Source organism: Brienomyrus brachyistius, chromosome 4, assembly GCF_023856365.1.
Source record: "Brienomyrus brachyistius isolate T26 chromosome 4, BBRACH_0.4, whole genome shotgun sequence".
NCBI classification, from domain to species: domain Eukaryota; kingdom Metazoa; phylum Chordata; class Actinopteri; order Osteoglossiformes; family Mormyridae; genus Brienomyrus; species Brienomyrus brachyistius.
The window spans coordinates 20778682-20799941 of NC_064536.1; the positions used below are offsets into that span (position 1 = coordinate 20778682).

The 21260-nt window shown below is 47.6% G+C and overlaps 1 protein-coding gene across 2 annotated transcripts in view; it reads right to left on the reverse strand.

Moving 5' to 3' along the window:
* myripb (myosin VIIA and Rab interacting protein b) overlaps positions 1-21260 on the reverse strand; it is a 73901-nt gene that overhangs the window by 41374 nt on the left and 11267 nt on the right. For both annotated transcript variants that reach the window (XM_049009882.1, XM_049009883.1), the window contains one exon: positions 70-291. In XM_049009882.1, coding sequence (XP_048865839.1) covers positions 70-291 — 222 coding nt within the window. The remainder of the gene's footprint in view (positions 1-69; positions 292-21260) is intronic.

A 21260-nucleotide genomic window follows, 5' to 3' on the forward strand; every position in this document is an offset into this window, starting at 1 on the left:
CACGCATGCACAAACGCATGCACAAACGCATGCACAAACGCATGCACAAACGCATGCACGCACACTGACCTGGCCTTGTGACAGGCGGTGCAGATCCAGGCACGTTCCTCAGCGCTGTAGCTGCCGCAGCTCCGGCACACGTTGTAGCCACAGTCGCCACACGCCCGCTTGCGGTTCAGCAGGAAGGTGAAGGGGCTGCAGCAGCGCATGCAGCAGCGCTGGTTAAACTGCTCCTGCCTGGACAGCAGGAGGCAGCGGCTGCCCTCCTCAGCCAGCTCCCGCCTCAGCTCTCTAGGAGGGAGAGAGAGGGGGAGGGAAGGGGGGGGTCAGCGACGAGGAGAGACCGGAGAGAGGGAGCGAGCGAGAGAGAGAGAATAAGTAAGGTGGAGAGAGAACGTATGAAAGAGAGCGAGAGAGATGTGCGAGAGGGAATGACAGACAGAGAGAGAGGTGGGAAAAGAAGAGAACAGAAAGAGGAAGGGAGAGAGATGCGAGAAAGAGAGAGAGAGGGTAAGGGAGGATAAGAGATGGTGGGAGGGAGAGGATAAGCGAGGAGGACAGAGATGAGAGACATGAGAAAAAGAGGGAATGAAATATACAAAACAATGAAGATGAGGAAGAGACAGAGGGAAAGTGGGAGGGGCAGAGCCGTGAGCGTACATGTAGGATCCCATAACCGCCGTGCCGCCTCCTGGCCTCACTGAGAATGACACGCGTGGGTCCGGGCCACAGTGAGCCACATTAGCATTGAGCCCTGCCCTGCGCCCTCGCTCCCTCACCCCTTTGCCTCATGATACAGATCGCCACGCTAACAGCCTTAACGATGATGGAAATGGGGGAAGTTCAGGCCACGCCATTAAAGGACCTTTTAGGCTGAGCGGCTCAGACACAACTCTATGACGAAACTGAATAAACAACACTAACAGTGCTTCCATAGATTAATTACATCATAATTAGGGCAGACTGGTTATAAGTAACAAAGTCATATAACAGCCATAATGACGTCTTAGCGAGCACACCCTCCCACGGGAGCCTTCTGTAGGCTGATCCATAACCCATTAGCCACAGTCCTGGACTGTACCAACCGATTTGTGGGGGAGGCCATGAAAAATGCTAGGTGCGATGAAAATATTTCCTGCAGGCTGAAAACTAAAAAAGTAACCATGCAGCTTGATTTAAGGGTAAGGCCCAATAACCATGCAGGATTAAAATCAGGGGAGAGTCATCAGTGGTTAAAAATGTAAAAAAAAAAAACATTTTTTTTAAATTAAGCATACATGGTTCTGTCATCCACACCGATTTCCAGGCTTTGATGTCTTCATGGGAGCATTTTGTTAACGAATGTCCATGCAAAACGCTTTAAGAACAGATACACACAGACACAGAGGGATTGTGGGAGACAAATGCTCAGAGATACGGCAGGTCAAACTTTGGAACAGACCATTGGGGTGGCATACTGTAGATGTGGCGCTGCACCAAGTCCTCCTAGGAAGGAAGACCCCCCCCATCTAAAATAAAGGGAGTGGGTGGGGAGAGGTCCACATAAATAATGCAAACTGATGTAAATGGGGGCAGGATTCATGTGGAATCATGGAGGACAGTCGTTGGTTGCATGTGGCTATGATGCCTGAATAGCACCATGCCCCCTACAGGCATCGGCTGCACTATTGGGCGGGGGGGGGGGGGGGGGGTTTTAAGGGAGGTTGGGGAGCTACGGCTCTCAGAGGCAGTAAGATAAATGACTCGGTATGATATATGGCCGCTGTGGGAAATGGCAGGTTAGGCATTAACTGAAAGGCTACAATGGGGGGGGGGGGGGCAGTTTAAGGGATAAATTCATGTCCCAGGACTGCTGTCACCAGTGGGCCAACAGTATCACTGCCTGCCCATACCGTCCTGTTCAGTGTGCTAAGGCTAAGGCCTGACCCTGACCTTGAATAAATAGGGCTGACCCCTGTGCCTCCCCCCGACCTTCTGACACAGCAGAGAAGACGCCACAAGGTGACGCGACACCTGTTCTTCAATCATTGGGGTTCTCTCTCGTCCCCCTCCGGCCACATCTGCATCTCAAACAGGCGCATGTTGGTCCCGATTCATCTCCGAGTCGCATAACCAAACCCCGTCCCCAGAGAGAAATGAGAAACAGAGAAACTGACGATTGAAGGCAAGAGAACAACTCCGGCAACGACTTCCTCGGTGAGCGAAAATCCTAGAGATGTTTATGCAAACAAATATTATTTTTCTTATTAGCTAACCTGCCCCCCCCCCCCCCCCCCCCCCCCCAAATGAGGTCACTATGGTGGCTCAGTGGGCAGCTTCAGGGCTAAAGGTTCGAATCCCGTTCTCATGGCGGGTAGAGCCTGCATGCTCTACCATGTTTGTAAGCATTTCCTCCAGTGTATAACAGAAACTGTGCCTCTCAATAGCCCGTAGTGTGTGCTTGTGAGTGTGTGCATCCTCATGGAGCTGCATCTTATCCAGAACTTCCTGGGATAGGCGCCAGGACCCACCCACCCCATTAAAACCAGCTCACATCCACACCAAATAAATTCAGGGCAGCACTTTGGGTTCACTAAGCCAGCAAACACTCCCTCAACACCATGACTCAGCAATCACAGGTCAGCCCAAGGGATTGTGGGATTTCAGAACCTGAAATCCAAGCTGAAAATTTGGATGTAAATCTACTGTAATATCTCTCTGAGACTGGGGGGGGGTGGTGATGTTTAAATGGGTCAGCCTGAGGGAAGCCTGGGGGTGACTGACCCAGCAGGTGCCATTTCAAACAGGGTAACGGCTGATATCTCACACGTGCAGGGTCTACAGCCTCTAAGTCCTGAAATACGTCGCCCATCATGTGGCCATAACATCCATCACATGACCATAACGCCCATCGTGTGACCATAACATCCATCACATGACCATAACGCCCATCATGTGACCATAACATCCATCACATGACCATACCGCCCATCACGTGACCATAACGCCTATCATGTGACCATGACATCCATCGCATGACCATAACGCCCATCATGTGACCATAACATCCATCACATGACCATAACGCCCATCGTGTGACCATAACATCCATCACATGACCATAACGCCCATCATGTGACCATAACATCCATCACATGACCATAACGCCCATCATGTGACCATGACATCCATCGCATGACCATAACGCCCATCATGCGACCATGACATCCATCACATGACCATAACGCCCATCATGTGACCATGACATCCATCGCATGAACATACCGCCCATCATGTGACTTGGGTATGGGGATAAGCACTCACCATGCTGGGGTTTCCTGGCACACAATCTAGAGGATTGTGATTACAAAGAGCACCCCCCGCCCAGAGCTGAGGTGTCCCAGATCAAGTCTGGTGGGGAGGGGAGTCACTCCGTCACTGTAACCTGGACACTGATAGATACTGTGGCCGTTTCAGATTCCAGCGCAAGCCTGAGCTGACCGGGTCCTGAGCTGTGGCCTCATTCGCCCACTCATCTATCCATTAACAACCAGACAGATAAGTGGGCGGGTCTCACATCTGCTTATTGCCAATAAGGGAAGAGGCTCACACCAGCAAGTCCAATCAAGCTGCAGTCTGAACTCAGTCAGACCCAAATGTGTCTCATGAGCCTATGCTGAGCATACTTCTTTTGCCACAAACAGTCATTTCTTAAAAGCACTTCTGAGAACTGCAGGTTGTGTATTACTGTGTCCTATCCCCGCCACACGGGGCAGGAGGTGTCACAGATGTAGAAAGCAAGTAAAATTTCCAAAACAACCATCCTGCCTCAGTGCTCCTTTTCAGAAGAAGCTTACAGACTTTTCTGGCCTTGGTGCAAGCAGGAGAGGGCTTTCCGTACAGCAGCTAGGAGTCACTCCTGTTGCCACACAATCTAGGTGAAACGTGTGGGTCGCCGATAAGGTTTTTTCAATTTAAACGCGTTCTGCATTTTTTGTGTTACCCACAAACGATAAAAAAATCCTTTTGAGGCATTCATTCCCAGTCATTCCGTGAAATAAATTAGGATGTAGGAAAATGTGTTTCCTGGCATCTCAACAGCCACCCAGCACTTTGTGAATTTCCGTGGCTTCTGGCTGGATTGACAGAGGGAGACAGAGACAAATACAATGCAGCACCTAACAATGCCTCAATTAAGGCACTGCTTAGCTGGGGAATACAATGAATCATCACCATTTTCATTTTGTTTTCTATATTCCACCATGGGGGGTGGGGCATTTCCATATTTACGTATTTATTGTTATAAATGTATTTATTGTGTTCCTGAAGCACATTAATCTGCATTTATTTTGTGTTTACTGGTGGCCGGTAGGACATACAGGGTAAGATTTCATTGTATTCAGTGTATCTGAAAAAAAAACTCTTGAATCTTCAATCAATCACCTATAAATCCTACATCCCTTTAGTTCCCGAATTCCAACCACAAATATTCACTTCTCTTTGTTTCTGGGGTCACCATACACGTCCCAAAGCCCTGATTCATCACAGAGTTCCAGCCAGAAAGCACCAGAGAAACTGGGCTATGGGCTGGAGCAACCTGAAGAAATGGAAAGAGTTTCTCTCCCACCTGTCTGCTGTTTTCTGACGCTGAATTTGCTTTGTCAGCAGAGTAGGGTCTCATTGGCCAAAAACGGCTTCACTATTTTAGTCTGGAGCCAAATCAGAAGCTATACAAACATCATGACCCAGCTGGAGAAAAGAGAACATCTTCCAAGCGTCAGGGAAGTGTGACTGCACACCTCCCTGAGATCAGGGAACTACATAATATATGGAGGGAGGGGAAAATTAATTGGCTTTTATTCGGACAAGCAGTGCGTGTCATTGCAAAGGCGGGGGCTGGTCTGATCAAGCAGAAGAGAGCAGTGGGACGTGCTTCTGACTATAATGAAAAATACAGCATTAAATTGGCCACCTAGAACACGTACACCTGGAGTGCACAGAAGGCTTGGATTGCTTTGAATTTGTCACCTCTGGGTGTACACTAGTGAAGGCCTCATCATGACATAACTACCAGGTGTACACTAGTGAAGGCCTCATCATGACATAACTACCAGGTGTACACTAGTGAAGGCCTCATCATGGCATAAGCACCAGGTGTACACTAGTGAAGGCCTCATCATGACATTACCACCAGGTGTACACTAGTGAAGGCCTCATCATGACATATGCTAGTGAAGGCCTCATCATGACATTACCACCAGCTGTACACTAGTGAAGGCCTCATCATGACATTACCACCAGGTGTACGCTAGTGAAGGCCTCATCATGGCATAAGCACCAGGTGTACACTAGTGAAGGCCTCATCATGACATTACACCAGGTATATGCAAGTGAAGGCCTCATCATGACATAACCACCAGGTGTACGCTAGTGAAGGCCACATCATGACATAACGACCAGGTGTACGCTAGTGAAGGCCTCAGCATGACATTACCACCAGGTGTACACTAGTGAAGGCCACATCATGACATAACCACCAGGTGTACACTAGTGAAGGCCTCATCATGACATTACACCAGGTATATGCAAGTGAAGGCCTCTTTATGACATTACCACCAGGTATACGCTAGTGAAGGCCTCATCATGACATAACCACCAGGTGTACGCTAGTGAAGGCCTCATCATGACATAACCACCAGGTGTACGCTAGTGAAGGCCACATCATGACATAACCACCAGGTGTACGCTAGTGAAGGCCTCAGCATGACATTACCACCAGGTGTACGCTAGTGAAGGCCACATCATAACATAACCACCAGGTGTACGCAAGTGAAGGCCTCATTATGACATTACCACCAGGTATACGCTAGTGAAGGCCTCATCATGACATTACCACCAGGTGTACGCTAGTGAAGGCCTCATCATGACATAACCACCTGGTATACGCAACTGAAGGCCTCATTATGACATTACCACCAGGTATACATTAATGAAGGCCTCATCATGGCATAACCACCTGGTATACACTAGTGAAGGCCTCATCATGACATCACCCCCTGATATACATCAGTAAAGGCCAAATCATGACATCACCACGGTCTGCCTTATTAGCTGTCCGAACATTTTCCATTGATTGCTCAGTTGTTATGAGTTTTGTAAGTCTGGAGTTTCAGCATGGAAAAGTCTCATTGGTGTGTGGGATGTATCTGACAGCAGTCATGCGATCCAGCAAGCTGGAAACTGGCAAGACAGCTTCACAAACTCACCACCCCCTCTCCCCCCCACAGAGTGTTTGTTTGTATTTGTGTGTGTGTGTGTGTGTGTGTGTGTGTGCGTATGTTTACCAGCTGCACATATTTTCAAAAGCTGTTGGCCAATAGGAGTCACTGTGACCCAGCTGTTAGCGCTGATACCTGCCCATCTGCGCAGGTGGCGTGTCTCCCTGCCTGTTCAGGCCCTTTCCCTACAGACCAGAAACATGTAGCTAAGCGGATTAGTGTCCCTGAATTGCCTTTCCACCCTGAAATGGGCTAGACCCCTCTCCAGGATACCCCCTGCACTTAACAGGATAGGCTCCAGGCCTCCCTGTGACCCCGTGCTGGATAGGTGGATAGGAGATGGACAGGTGTTATTCCAGACATTTTAGACTCCAGAGTTTTGTTCCATTTGTATTCCATGGACAACACTCCCCCTTGTATGGATGGAGGGATGTATGGATAAATAGATGGAAGACCCATTTTCCAGCCCAGATGTCACTTGTGAAGTAACCAATCAAATCATCTGATGCTGCCACGTTCCAAGCATGCCCACCTGTCGGCAGTAAAGGCCAAATCATACTTTACTTCTCGAAGTGTGCTTTTGGTCACGCACAGGGTGAGGTCACCCAAATTTCATCATAGCCCTTGTAGCCCAGATTTTTTTGGTCTGGCGGAGATCATGCATGCGATTGTACGCATGCAATTGTGCTCACGCAACATAACTGACTAGGTATTTCCAATAGGTGGCAGCGCCAACTTTCACAGAGTAGAGATTGACCAAGAAAGAGCAGAGGAAGAAGAATAATAGTTGTTGTGGTACTAGTTATGGGGAGCAGTTGTATGAGAAGGTGCCTGGTAGTATGGTGGATTATCACTGCTGCATGTATGCACCAGATCCGTGCCCAAGGCCAAATGTACCACGAACACAAGCTTCCACGCGCACGATCACCCGCAACCCGTAAGCGCACATGGATAAGAGAAGCACAACCAAGCCTTAAGAGGCTAGCAGTCTCCCCACCAGCCAATCCCAGTCAAGGAAAATGTGGAGCGGAGGGTCTATAACGAAACATACAGATCGAGAGTAGATTGAGAAAAGCAAGAAAGATTATGGCGGCTGTTTAAAGAGCTGGTGTCACAAAGGAAGAGTGCAGGGAAAACATCCACCATGCAGAAGCACGAAAAGAAAAATATAAAGACAGATCACCCTCTGCGATGCGCAATCAACCCACCAGGGTGGCGTGTTTAAGGTTCATCTATATCCCTCCCATTTTTAGACAGTGCTTCCTTTAAATGGCGAGCAAATTAATATCTGAAAGCATTCAGTCTGTTTCCTTAGTCTCACACTGAGCTGTGAAACAAAAAAAACAGAAAAGAGAGGAACTCAATTAGAGAGTCTGTCTTCTGGGGTTGGGTCATGGCGGCTCCCAGCAGAGGCTGGGGGGGGGGGGGGAGGTAAGGGGACCCTGGGCACGGTCTTAAAATGTCACATTAGCACATTACAGGAAACGCACGACGGCACATCGGGGACAGGAGGTGGAGGCCGCTGCCGCCGCAGAAATACAGCAAAATGCCACCACTGAGAGAGAAAAGGGGGGAACAGCAACGGCGTAATCAAACTCGACAAAAAACCCAGGGCGCCTCAAACATTAAACGGGCCTAATCTCAGCCTCCTGGGGAGAGGGAAAGGAGCTTTTGCATCACATGAAGGAGGATCCCCAAAGGGAACACTTAGAAAAACAACACTGCTTTATTAAACAAGTGAGAAAGGAGGCAGGGGGAGGGACTACCAGCAGAGAGAGAGGAGAGATAGAGAGAAGCAGAAAGAGAGAGAGAGAGACAGAGAGAGAGAGAGAGGGAGCAGAAAGGGACAGAGAGGCAGAAAGACAGAAACAGAGAGAGATAGACAGAGAGAGAGAACAGAGGCAGAAAGAGATAGACAGATAGACAGAGATAGAGAGAAGCAGAATGACAGAGAAAGACAGAGACAGACAGAGAGGCAGAAAGAGAGATAGACAGAGACAGACGGAGAGAGAGACAGACAGACAGAGGCAGAGAGACGGAGACAGGAGAGAGAGGCAGAGAGACAAATAGAGACAGAGACTTTAACTCTTTATTAACCCATGCTCTGTCACCCTTTTAACACTACTGTAGGCCCTGATCAGTACTAAATTCACACATCCCCACAGAGTCGAGAAATCCTGCAAGGTATGGGTCAGCAAAAAGTATGTACACTCCACCTTGAGCCTCATCGCCACCAGCCCCACCAGTACAAACTGACGATCTGTCGATCCAGCCCCTTTCAGAGACAGAGAGAGAGACAGGGACAGAGGGAGCGCGAAAGTGAGAGAAAGAGAGACCGAGACTGAAATAAAGAGAGACATGGACAGAAAGAGAGATATGTGAGAGACGAGGAACCAAACGAGAGACAAAAAGATAAAGACGAAGAGACAGAGCGATGTCCTGGAGGGACGGGGATTATAGCAGTTAGATCACAACGGCTCTGCAGGCTAAAGGCTAAAAGCACAGGACACTTTCAGGAAGCTGAAAAGGAAGCTTTTGGTTCCAGAAGATTCTGCGGAAAAGTCTGTAACGTGACGGCGAATGTGTCTTCTAATGTCTCCTCTTCTTCTGCACGTGTGCATGCCGAGAGCTTTTACACCATACGTAATGCACTGTCCACCTCCTGCATACATCGCTTTGGACAACAGCAGCCGCTACATAAATAAAGGTGAATGTAATGAGGAAGCAGACCCCCATCTGTGGAACATCAGTCCACATGCAGACATTCTTAGAAGGCTGTTCTCACGAGCGCTGCAGCTGGTCCCAACAATATCACCCTGTCTCACATCCTGCTTTTCGCTCTAGTTTTATCCTGCCTGCTATTCCAGACGTGCACACTGGGGCAGCCCCGCATTGTGGTTTGCGGGTCCTCGGGGAAAAACATCTGTCTCAGCGTGAGAAACAGTGGGTGCGATTCTCCAGCAGGGTCAAAAAAGTGCTACAAAATAACACATGGGTTGGGCAGGGAGGGATTAACACGGAAAAAGTTTCTCCTGGGACTGTAAGCGCTATAAACAGACATGAAGGTCACATGGTAGAAAATCAAAGGATTCCAAGCGTGGCATGGATCAGAACCTTGGAGAATATAGCTGCCCGCTAACAATAGGCTTCCTGCTAATGCTATTGGGGACAGTCTGGGGTTGAAGAGCACCCAGACTGGACCACAGAACCTCACCCGAACAAGTTGAGGGCTTGTCACCTCACTTTCAGGTGGCTCTCTGGAGAACCAAAACAGCAAATTTCACCCTGCTGTACTTCACACCATTTCAGAGCCTCCATCCAAAGCAGCGAACTCACAACCTTTGAGTCAACGAGCTCGGTGGAAAAAAATGACATCAGACAAATTGGCCTGTGACAATCTCTGGTTTCCCAGCAGAGTCCTCATAACCTGCCTGGGCTTCTCCCTATTCATCCGGCGTGTGCGCTAAGCAGGAGCCCCCATCTCCATGGCGACGCCCAACCACCACTCCTGATTGATGGGCGAGGAGTCATGGATCCACCAAGCTCTTTCCCTAACAAGGAGCGTCTCGCTTACAGAGGCATATAGCGCTCTGCGAATTGTTCAGGTGTTGTGTTACACCGGGGGTAGGATAGAGGGGTGTGGTTGGACCAGTGGTACAGAACGCCAGGAAGAGGGACTGTCATGAAGCGCATTCAATGTTAAAACATGCTTCAAGAAACCTGCACACTCTACCGCACATGCGCTAACATTATAATGTACCCACACACACAGAGGGTCTCTCAGTCCGCAGACAAGCCTATTCCTTAATGCCAATCCCAGTGGAAAAATAAATGACGTAGACCCATGGTACCCACTGACTAAAATGCAGACAGCTGGTATGAGGAGGGTTCAGAGCGGGACATGTGGGCAGCACCTTCTATCCACACCCCCGTCACTCCCCCATCTGTATCACAGCAGCCACTCAGATGACCACACTCACAGCGAGGATGGGAAAGGAGCACGAGCAAGTGGACGTGGATCGAAGGAGCTGAGGGAGGCGGCTCTTCCCAAGACAGAGAGGGATGAAATGAGGCAAAGTAGATGCAGATGATGGGAGACAGGGCCGACAGCCACACAGCCTAATCGGCTCCAGAAGTGTTTCCTGGACCAGACAGGCGTGGGCGTAATCCACCTCCAGAAGACAAGCTGGCGACCCAGTGGAGTGTGAGCCTTAGACTCCCCCCGCACGATGGGGGTGCGGTGCTCCAGGGATAGTGCGAGCCCCGGGTGGGAGTCAGGGATGCAGCACGGTATCCGAGGATTAAAGAGCAGACAAGAGAGATCTGCAGAATCTAGCACCGAACTGATTCCACCGTGTGAGGCTGTGTGTGGCGACAGAGTGTAAAAATTCTTATGTGTAGACGGAGCTACACATAACGTCCCGGATGTCCAGAGGGAGAGTCAACGTTTGTCAGAACGACTAAGAGCCGCTCGCCTGAACTGCGAACGTTAAGGCACACAGTCACTGAATGTTCGCCACCCGTCCCAAGGCACAATCTGGCAGTACACAAAGCAAACACACCCGTACTTTATGGCGCTCTAAACTGCAGGTAAGAATGCAGCAGAACAGCCAAAAACATTTGAGAATTCCAGGGGAGAATTCTGAGGGAGAACTCTGTAGTCTTCGACACATTTCTGAGCTCAATAAAAGACTAATGATACCAGTGCCGTGCGAGCTAACACACAAATTAAAAGGTCGCGGTCGTTCGGCAAAGGCACCAGCACGTTGAACATCCCATCCCCTCCCCCCCATCTCCTGTGGAGCATTAAACGTTCTCTGGCAGGACTCTGCATCAAACTTTATCCGTGAAGTGAGGATATAAAAGGGCAAGAGGCTTTCAGGAAAAGCAGCCAGGCGTCGGAGTATGGCAGGAGCTTCCTCCAGCCCAAAGGGTCTCGGTAATAATCGATAAAGACCTTATCAAGAACAAGACACACTTTTCTCTTGCCGAGAGTTTTGCTGATCCTTGCAGAGATTAAAATATGATTCAGAACATGAGGTAGTACTGGGGGGGAGGGGGTTTGTCTAATTAAAGATCAGCATACAGATAGGATGAAATATGCAGGGGTCAGCTCAACAAGACCATGCCAGCCAATATTGTCGAAGTTATTTACTTCAGCACCAAATCATGTAATTCGGGTCTATAAAGATAAACTCAGAACCTAAACTCGGAACTGTCATAAATAAATACATCATTTTTAGTTCGGATTGCAAACTTGCAAATTTTTTGCTGTTCATTGCAGCATTAAGTAATTGCCACATGGACTGTACCACTGTCCTGTTTGCAAGACAAAACAGCGAGAGTAGGATAACCTCTGGCATCCACAAGCAAAATGAGTTATGGGTAAGTAGCACTGGGGCAAATCAGCGTGGGAGAACCGTGCTAATGAACTGAAACAGATCAGGATAGATATAGATCGACTCCAGTGCCAGAAGAGCTAATACTCTTTCTCAAGACATTGTTGTAGCATTGCTCTCTAGCCCTAACTCACAGGCAGGTGGGTGAAAGTGAAACTTGATTTAACAGCCCAGAAGAGAGACTGAGCTCACTCCACGAGCTTGCCAATGTCTGACAACTCACTAACAATATGCCGATTCCCCATGTTTTACGACTCGATGGTTCTTACGTCTTTGGGCAAAGACACAAATCAGTGGCAGTCAAACTCTCTTAAATTTATTCGAAGAAGAGCCCAGACCCTTCAGTCGAATCCAGGGCATGTTGTAATTACATATTATTTTTTCATCAGAAGCTTTTATCCAAAGCAATGTTCATTTTCTAAGAAATCAGGGTCAGTCAGTCCCTGGAGCAACTGGGGATTAAGAGCCTTGATCAAGAGCCCAACAGTGAAATCGCTTTGCTTACCCCAGGATTTGAACTGGCGACCTTCCATTCAGAGCCACACACACATTCAGAGCCACACCGATTAGAAGTGGCTCCTTCCGTTCATCTCTCTCCCGTTTCCATACCTCCCACAAAAGATGGAAGATTAAGCACTTTCACTGTTTAGGAAACACAGAGTACAGATACAGCACCTTCCACAATTATTGGCACCCCTTGTAAAAAGGGTTAGAAAAAATCTACCTTTCAGTGAAGTAGCTTCATCTCACACTGAAAAAATGAGAAAAACTGTATCTGTGTATGGTCCCAGGTGTGTGTGTATGCATGTGTATGTGCATCAAGTATGCGTTTCCATGCTACGAAATCAATTAGTAGCTCATTAATACCTCCTTACTAATATATAAATAGTGCATGAATAGCTAGTTAATAGCTAATTAATAGCATATTAATAAATCACAGATAGCACATTAATAATTGATTTATAGCTTAATAGCTCTATAATAACTTAACTTTATACCTGAAGTTGCAACGACGGCTATAGCCATCAATTTGGCGGCAGCCCAATTCAGCAGAGGAACAGTGAGGACGTGACCGACCTCACACTGCCACAACAAACCCGACCCATATCTTGTCAGCATGAGTCACATGACCACCAGCACCCACATGTCCGCCTCGGAATGCCCTAGGGCCCCTGTCAGGAATCCGCGTTTGATCAGACAAATCTAATCATCTCACCAGAGCCTGAATTGCAGGCATCAGCAAAAAAAAAGTACCGCTCGCGGCATGCAGAGAGCAAGGGACCTTACAGCTGCAATGGCAGAAGAATTCAGGGATACGTCTTAAAGGGCCGGTACACAGAGTATCACTTCTATGCTACACCTAGCACCTATACTCCACACTGTCAATGTCAGTCAGTGCAAGGGGCAGGTGTGTAAAGCAGTGAATAAATGCATACTTCATAAGGCTGTACAAGAGATGTGAGTACATGATCTAAAAACTGCTTCATGATCAGCAGACCTGCTAAAGCACAGGCCAAGGAGTCACCTTTAAACTCGCCCCCTCCAAGACCCCAAGCCGATCTTCTCACATTCTGGACCATGTCCTTCATCCATCACATTATTCTTCATCTAGGCGTTTGGGAATATCACATCAGCTCTCTTTGTGTCTGTCAAATTACTACATGAGTAGCTGTACAAAATCACAGGTGCTGTACTGTGACAGCTCCTCCATCGCTGGTCAGCGGTCTTGTTGCCATGTCAACCTCGACAGCGACCAGCTCCTCCTGCCCAGGGAGGTTGCGAAGGCCCCATCACGTCAGAGGCTTGAATGTGGCTGTATTTTACTCTCACGTATTCCCAAAAGGTCTTTGAGGATAAAGTGGGCACAGTTGGTAAAGCGCCACGCGTAGGGGATCAAATCCTCTGAAGAGGCAGCCATTTCAGCCATGCAGTGGCAGCAGAAGGTAGCATGGACACTGGTCAGCTTCATGGCCAAGGTTATCCCACATAATTAATTTGGCTGGTGACCCCTCCCCCTTCCCCACCCCATTCTCATGGAATGGCAGAACACAAATGCTTTTTCTTTCCCCCCACTGTCAAAAGCTATGTGCAGTGCCACTTCTGTCCAGCAGGTGTCACTGCCGCCAGCTCAGAGACTGCTGCCCACGTCAACAGCGAATTGATGCAGTCGAGTGGCAAATGACTCACTGGCACCAGCTGTCACAGAGCGCCCGCATGCAAACAATTAATTGGCACTTATTGCATTATTCACAGCCCAGTTCCTTGAGAGGAAGCGACACAATTTGCTGGAATATGAGCAGTTTTATGGAGATGATAGAAGGAGGAAGACATTTCATTGACGACGTCACCCAGACAGAACCAAGTGGACAGGATGATGTAATCATTGTGATTAAAATCTACTTTTCATATTCAGGAGGGAGAGAGAGGTCTGTGGCACTCATCCATTTCATATTATCTAGATCTGTACTAGCGTAGCTTCTGGGATAATCCCAGCAACCCTGAAAAAGGGCAAGCAGGTATAGAAAATGCATGGATGGATAGATCGATGGATGGATAGGCAAATAAAATATATACAGGGAGACAGCCAAACAATACAGACATTGATTTTGCTGAAAATGACCAACTGAGACAACTGAGTACCGTAGTGATTAATTTTAATATATATAAGATACAACTATAGAAATCCATCCATCCATCCATCCATTTTCCAAACCGCTTATCCTACTGGGTCGCGGGAGGTCCGGAGCCTATCGCAGAAGCAATGGGCACGAGGCTGGGAACAACCCAGGATGGGAGGCCAGCCCATCACAGGGCACACTCACACACCATTCACTCACACAGGCACACCTACACACAATTCAGCAAGTCCAATTAGCCTCAGAATGTTTTTGGACTGTGGGGGGAAACTGGGGTACCTGGAGGAAACCCCACGACAACAAGGGGAGAACATGCAAACTCCACACACACAACTACAGAAATGTGAAACAAAAGAAAATGAAGACTGCTCTTGGATCTTTGACAAGTGTGTGTCTGAACCCGTCTGGTGCCCTCCACAGATAGAAGGTCTTTTTGGCTTCTACAGTCAAGGACACACAGTGTGTTTCCAAATGATGCTGTCTTTGCTTAGACTTAACAAACCCGCCAGTGACATATGTAAAGCAATCTATCAGTCCACGTCGAAGGTGACAAGGTGTGGAGCTCACTGAACACAAGTGAGGGAGAAAGGCTATGCGCAAAAGGTGTGAATATAGTATAACAACATATTGGTAGGAAAAAATTATTAAAAATACACCATACCTGATTTCCTACAGACGCAATACTTTCTGCTGTGGTGTGTTGGCGCCTGCCCAAGGTTGGTTCCCGCCTGTGCCATTGTTCCCAGGGTAGGCTCCAGTCCCCCCCGCGACCACAGTTGGGATTAAGCAGTTTCAGAAAATGGATGGATGGATATACTTTCTACAAGTCACTATGAGAGAACTTCATAACAAAGGCAAAGAACTTCTATCCAAAATACCTAGTTATGGTATTTTTGTTAAAGTTCTGACCATTAAACACTGTATTCCAGTAGCCATTTTGTTATCTCATTTAAAAACTGGCCCGATTGGTTCTTATACTCATAAAATAACTGGTTAGGATGGAGGAAGAGGCCAACAGCTGAATTTTCACTGATTTTGTGAAAAAAAAAGGTGGTGGCTGATGGAAAATGATGGTAGAAGAGGGAGGAATGACACTGGTCTGCTAGAAACCAGTAAGAACATTTCGAATTCCGGCTGAAGCATTGCTCAGAAGACGCCACATGGGATGGAGAAATCCTCAGCCACAGGATAAGCCAAAGTCAGCCGAAACATGGGCCAGCCCTGTCTAAAGTGATGTCATTCTCTGTGGGTGTGATCAGCTCCCAGACCTCTGTTACCAGCAATTCAAAACCACTATGCTCCTGGCTTGCAATGAAATGCTGGACAACACTGCCCTCTATGGGCCACTGTGCGAAAGGTCAGACCTCAAGCCCCCCTCAACCTGACATGCCCCAGTACCACTGACTCATCTTTTCTGAAGTTAAACCAAGCAACACTCTTGGACAGACCCACCTTCTCAGGGGAACAACGGGCCCAGGTTCAGGGGAGGGGGGGTTCGGCATGGGCCCTGGTGGGAGCGGCGAGTCTGCTTCTAGACATCACTCCCATTACCCTGGCACCTGAGTATACATTTCAGCTGCGAAAATGTTTTGCGAGGGCGTCTATTTTAAAATACACCTTTTTTTTTTTGTTACACCATATGCCTGAAGGTGAAAACCAGGAACGTGATTAATGGTGTGTCTACAGCCCCCCCCGTTTTGTTTGCTTCATTCACCATGTTGAGATCTGCAGCGTTGGGAATACATCATAATTACACAGAGAAATCACTACCGCCTGGATGCCCCTGCCTGTTAGGGGGTGCTGTTGATATTCCTCGCACGGCTTGCCAGTGAGATACCCCACTTTTATGGTGGGGGGAGGGAAGGGTTTAAGGCGAGCCATAACACAGAAGTGCCCCCTGGTATAGGAGGGGACAAACATTGTAGGGTTGATTCAGTCATCTAAAGAGAAACCCTCACCCCCATACCCCCTAACACCGTGAGCCGAGTGGTACGGTCTCGCTCTCCCCGTAATGGGATGATCCAACTGCTCTCTGGAGGCCATGATGTATGGATCTGCTGAGTCACCAATCGACAGACAGTGCAGCTACCCCCACCTCGCATCACATCAGTTTTAAAGTTCAACTTTTAAAGTTTCCCCTGAATTAAAGAGACAAATGTCTTTTATAGATGTCGTTCAGGTAGGCTGTGGTTACACAGCTGCTCCCATCTATGGGGCTCAAAGATTACACACCTGTATGAAGCACACACACACGCACACACACACACACACACGCACGCACACACACACACACGCGCACACACACACACACACACACCACCACCACTGTCCTAGCAAACACCTGATGTCTCAAAACAGATGCTGAGCAATTGGCATGTTTCCATGATATGTTCATGACCCAACCAACACTTACAGTGACCTGGGTTGGTCTGGCCCTAGAAAAATGCCAACACCACAGCTAGAGGAAGAGTCGCATTCAAACCCAGAGTGTGCAGCCTCCAGGGTGAGGATTCGACAGGAGAAGATCATTTAGAGCCTGTGGAGACACAGAAACTTTTGCCCCATTGGTGTGTTTTCTCTCCAGATGGACCACAGTGCACTTACTGTGAGGAGAGAGCTAACCCACTCTATTACCACTGAGAAGGCAGGTTCAGACAGAACCTGGAGCAACTGGGGGTTAAGGGCCTTAGCCTAGGGCCCAGCAGGGAAATCATTCTGTCAACCCTGGGATTTGAACCAATAACCTTCCGATCACAGGCACAACAGTCTACCTCACATACCCTCAGCGCTTACAAGGCTGACATAACCTGTATGGTCTACAGTCCTCTCAGTGTCATACCACGAGCTGCCTAACCATAACCATAACTATAACCGCTATGCTTCTGAGCTGCACATCCATCTCCAGGAACAGGAATCCAGCTCTAGTTGGTGTTGCACTGCATCGATCTCTGGTCAGTTTTGACAGCCAGAGAGACACAGACATGCACGCAGCGGGGCACGTATCAGAGATGCATTGCTGATCACTGGACAGCTTTGGCAGCCAGGACTCCAGAGAGAGTCTGGTCAGGGCAAAGGTGGGCAGGATGCACTGCAGTGACTGTCAGAACACCGACACGCACGCACACACAAATACACGCACACACACACGCTCACATTTGTATTCATATCTTTGCAGGAGAGACAAGGACTGTCCATTCATTTCTATGGGGAAAACTCTAATCCCAACATGATGACCTTAACCCCTACCAGCCCTAATCCTAACCGTAAGGAACTGAACAAAATACGAGACTTTTGGCATTTTTAGTGTTTTTACTGCAGTCAGATTTTCATGAAATTGAATTTCCCTTTGTAGGGGCCAAAAAAACATGGTCCCCATGACATCAAAATATATACAGGCAGTCCCCAGCTGCCATGAAGCATATTATATTAAAAATTCAACTTATATAAAATGGTGCATAATAACAAAGGTGTATATTACTTTGTGATGTTTGCAAAACATCATGCAGTTTCAGTGGTTCGTCCGTTTGAGGTACAATACAGTATCATATGTACTGTAGTTACTTCTATTATTATTGTATATTTATTATTGTATATTTATTATCTACTGTATAATAATTTTTCTGACAAATTCAACATACAGTCTAAAATGTGCATATATGTATGTGTGTGTGTGTGTGTGTGTAAGTACACAGGGTATAGAATATATTTCCAACAATATCATTACATTCTCATGATAATAAAGCAGCAATCTGGCCTAACAGCTGCAGGGCTGGGGGTTGGATACCTGGGCCGGTTCTGTGTGAACCTGGATTCTGCCTGAAATGTTTTGTGTGGGTTTCTTCTGGCTGTGTGGGGTTCTTCTGAGTGCTCTGTTTTCCCCCTACAGCCCACTAATATACAGTTAGGTGAACTGGTATGTCGAATTTGCCCATCATGAGCCCTGCGATGGACCGGCACCACATCTACAGCCTGGACCGGATCAGCAACTCAAAAGATGGATGGACAGACATACAGAGAAGGGGCAAGTCATACAGCATGGCCTACAAGGAGAAGAGAGACAGAGGATAGAGAGAAAATGAGATCCTGTTCCCAGATCTTTCAGGGTCCTTCAAGGTGATCTGACGAAGGTTACCAGTTGACAGCTTGGATGAGGGACCAGAGCAAAGTCCTTGCCCTCCTCTTCCTTAGCTCCCCATTCGTGGGGCCGCTTCTATGTTTGTCCATCTAGTTCCCCACTCAGTGGCTGCCTCTATGGTTAGAGGGCGGCGCCTCTGACAGGACCAATCACAGCACAGCAGCAGTTAACCAATCACTGCAGATCACACCCTGAATCATATGGCCTCAAATTGTACTTTATATGTAGTTCATAAATAAAACAATATTTTTTTCCCCAGTTTAGTCTGCATTGAACGACAATATTAGATTCTCATAACAACAAAAAAACAGCTCAAGCTTAGAGTAAAGACTGTCAGAAGTGAAAAGGTAGAGACCAGGGGCAACTCAAAGGTACATTAAGACATCAGTCATCAGTCTAGCTACACATAGGTAATGGGTACAAGCAGCGATAGTGTGTTTAATTAGCTGCTACGAGGACTAATTAGTCAACAACGACTGACACTGTCAATCGCTAATCAAATTAGCTGAGCTTGTGATGAGGGGAGAGACTCCCAAACTAATTGTAATTGTAACTGGAAAAATTAGTGCAATTACATTCAACCCTGTCTTTTCTGTCAAGGGAGTATCTGCGACAAACCCAGAACAAGCCGTAAATTAATGAGCACGGCAAGCATATCAGTCCATGATGCCATGTCCACTCAACCTTCAAGATTCAATTGCACAGAATTCAGAACCAGCCTCTGGTCCAACTGTGGAATCTCCGTGCAGCAAGGTCTTCTGTACGTTGTCTTTCTGCTCCAAGGCTGTGATCGGACCCTAGTCACACTGTACCTGGGGGTGTGGGCTGGTAAAGACGCTACAGCGGTCTGGCAAACATGACTTAACTTCCGTAAACATCCCAGATCCCAACAAAGGCTTTGGTCCTCTTCAGTTATGTCTGATCAACTGCACATTTACAGGTGTGCGTTTCCCACAATGCACTCTGATTTGAACAAAGCTGTTTGTACCCAACCTCTGGCTGTCTTACCATTACTTGTGTATTATCCATCCATCTACACCTGCTTCTCCTATGCAGGGTCATGGGAATCTGAAGCCTATCCCAGAAGCTATAGGTACAAGACAGAGAACAACCCAGGATGTGGCCCCAAGCCATCGCAGGTCTTTCATTTAGACTCATTTCCATAGGTGTATAAAACCAGGCAGCTAGCCACATGCACACCAACACAATTTGGCAACTCCAGTTCATCATGTGAACCGATATGACCACAGTGCTCATCAAACATAGACACTGTCCTGACACTCATTGGAATCGTCAGTCAGATATGTTTTGGCTTCATTTTGGCTGATTTTGCATGTCTTTAGACTGCGAGGGGAAACTGAAATACCCCCTGACAATATGGGGAGAACATGGGGAGAACATGCAAACTCCACACGCAAGGAGCCATGGTACAGACTCGAACCCTGGTCCCAGAGGGGTGAGGCAATAGTGCTAACTACTGCACCCACTGAGATGTTTGTTCACTATTTGCATCTTAATTTATTCATCTTCATATTCTATTCTAATAATTCTAATAAATCTAATAATTCTAATTTATTCATTATGTCTCTATTGTATTTCCATTCTAGTTATTATTTGTGCTTTTCTCCTGACCGTATGTTTCATGCCACCATCTGCACCAAAACAAATTCCTTATACCTTTTGGAACATGGCATACATAAGAATTCTGATGAAGTACCGCTAGTAGAAACACTGAACTGGAGAAAAAAGAAAAGTCCAAAACAGGTGAGGAAAGAGCTGAATGGGATTCACACAGAGCATCGGTCTTAAATGGTACAGCCAAGAGCTAGTGTCTGCTAAAAACACACTGAAAAAGTCGCCCCAGGTGTTAAAATCAGCCACTCATGGGGACTCAGATTGCGATTAGCTTTATGAAGCTGGACTGTAGCAGCTGAAGATGGAATGAGACTGGGATGGGAATGAGCTTTGAACCAGCAGAATTTCTGCTGCCCATGCAGTGCCTTAACTGCGGCGCCACCTGCAGGCCAGAGACGGAAGCAGGGATCCCACATTAGCATCGCTTTGTTTGATAAGTGACCCTGTACAGCAGCAAAAAGGTCTATAAACTGCAGGAAAGCTGTTATGAAGGCTGAGGTTCTCACAATAAGCTGGAGGACATCAAGGCTACAATTTCATGCTATTTTTCTTATTACGGTAAATGATACACGAAGCAGCAGACATAATGCAACATTTCGCACATTCTGTCTCAGGGGCTGAATGAGTGGCCGTCACAGGGCCTTGAGGGCAGCGTAAAACGCCTCCACAGCTCCAGTCCATCGGGATCTTCTGGCACAGGGGGAGCTGACTCACCTGATGCTGCAGTTTATCTGGGCCGGTGGCTCTTCTGCAGAGCTCAGCACCATTGTGGGTGAAGGCAGAACCTGCTGCATCACCTCTCCAGAAGGGGAGTCACATGCCACTTCAAAGTCCGAAGCAAAGTCATACGTGGTGTTTGCGACCAGACTAATAATGATGGATAACTTGGAAAAAGTCCCAGCACCTACAAAGTCATCTGTCCTCTTGATCCAAGCATCCTAAATTACATTTTATTTGTTTTGCAGTTGCTTTTATCCAAAGAGATAAACAGAGAACGCAGGGTCAGCCAGTCCCTGGAGTCACTGGGGCATAAGGGCCTCGCTCATTGGCCCAACAGTGACATCACGCTGCCGACCCTGGGATTTGAACCAACGACCTCCCGATCACAGGCATAGGGTCCTGACTCACCCCCATTATAAACACTGAAGGAAAACAATAGTGTTAAGGGAACTCCTTAAGTTCGGCTTAGGTCTTTGCC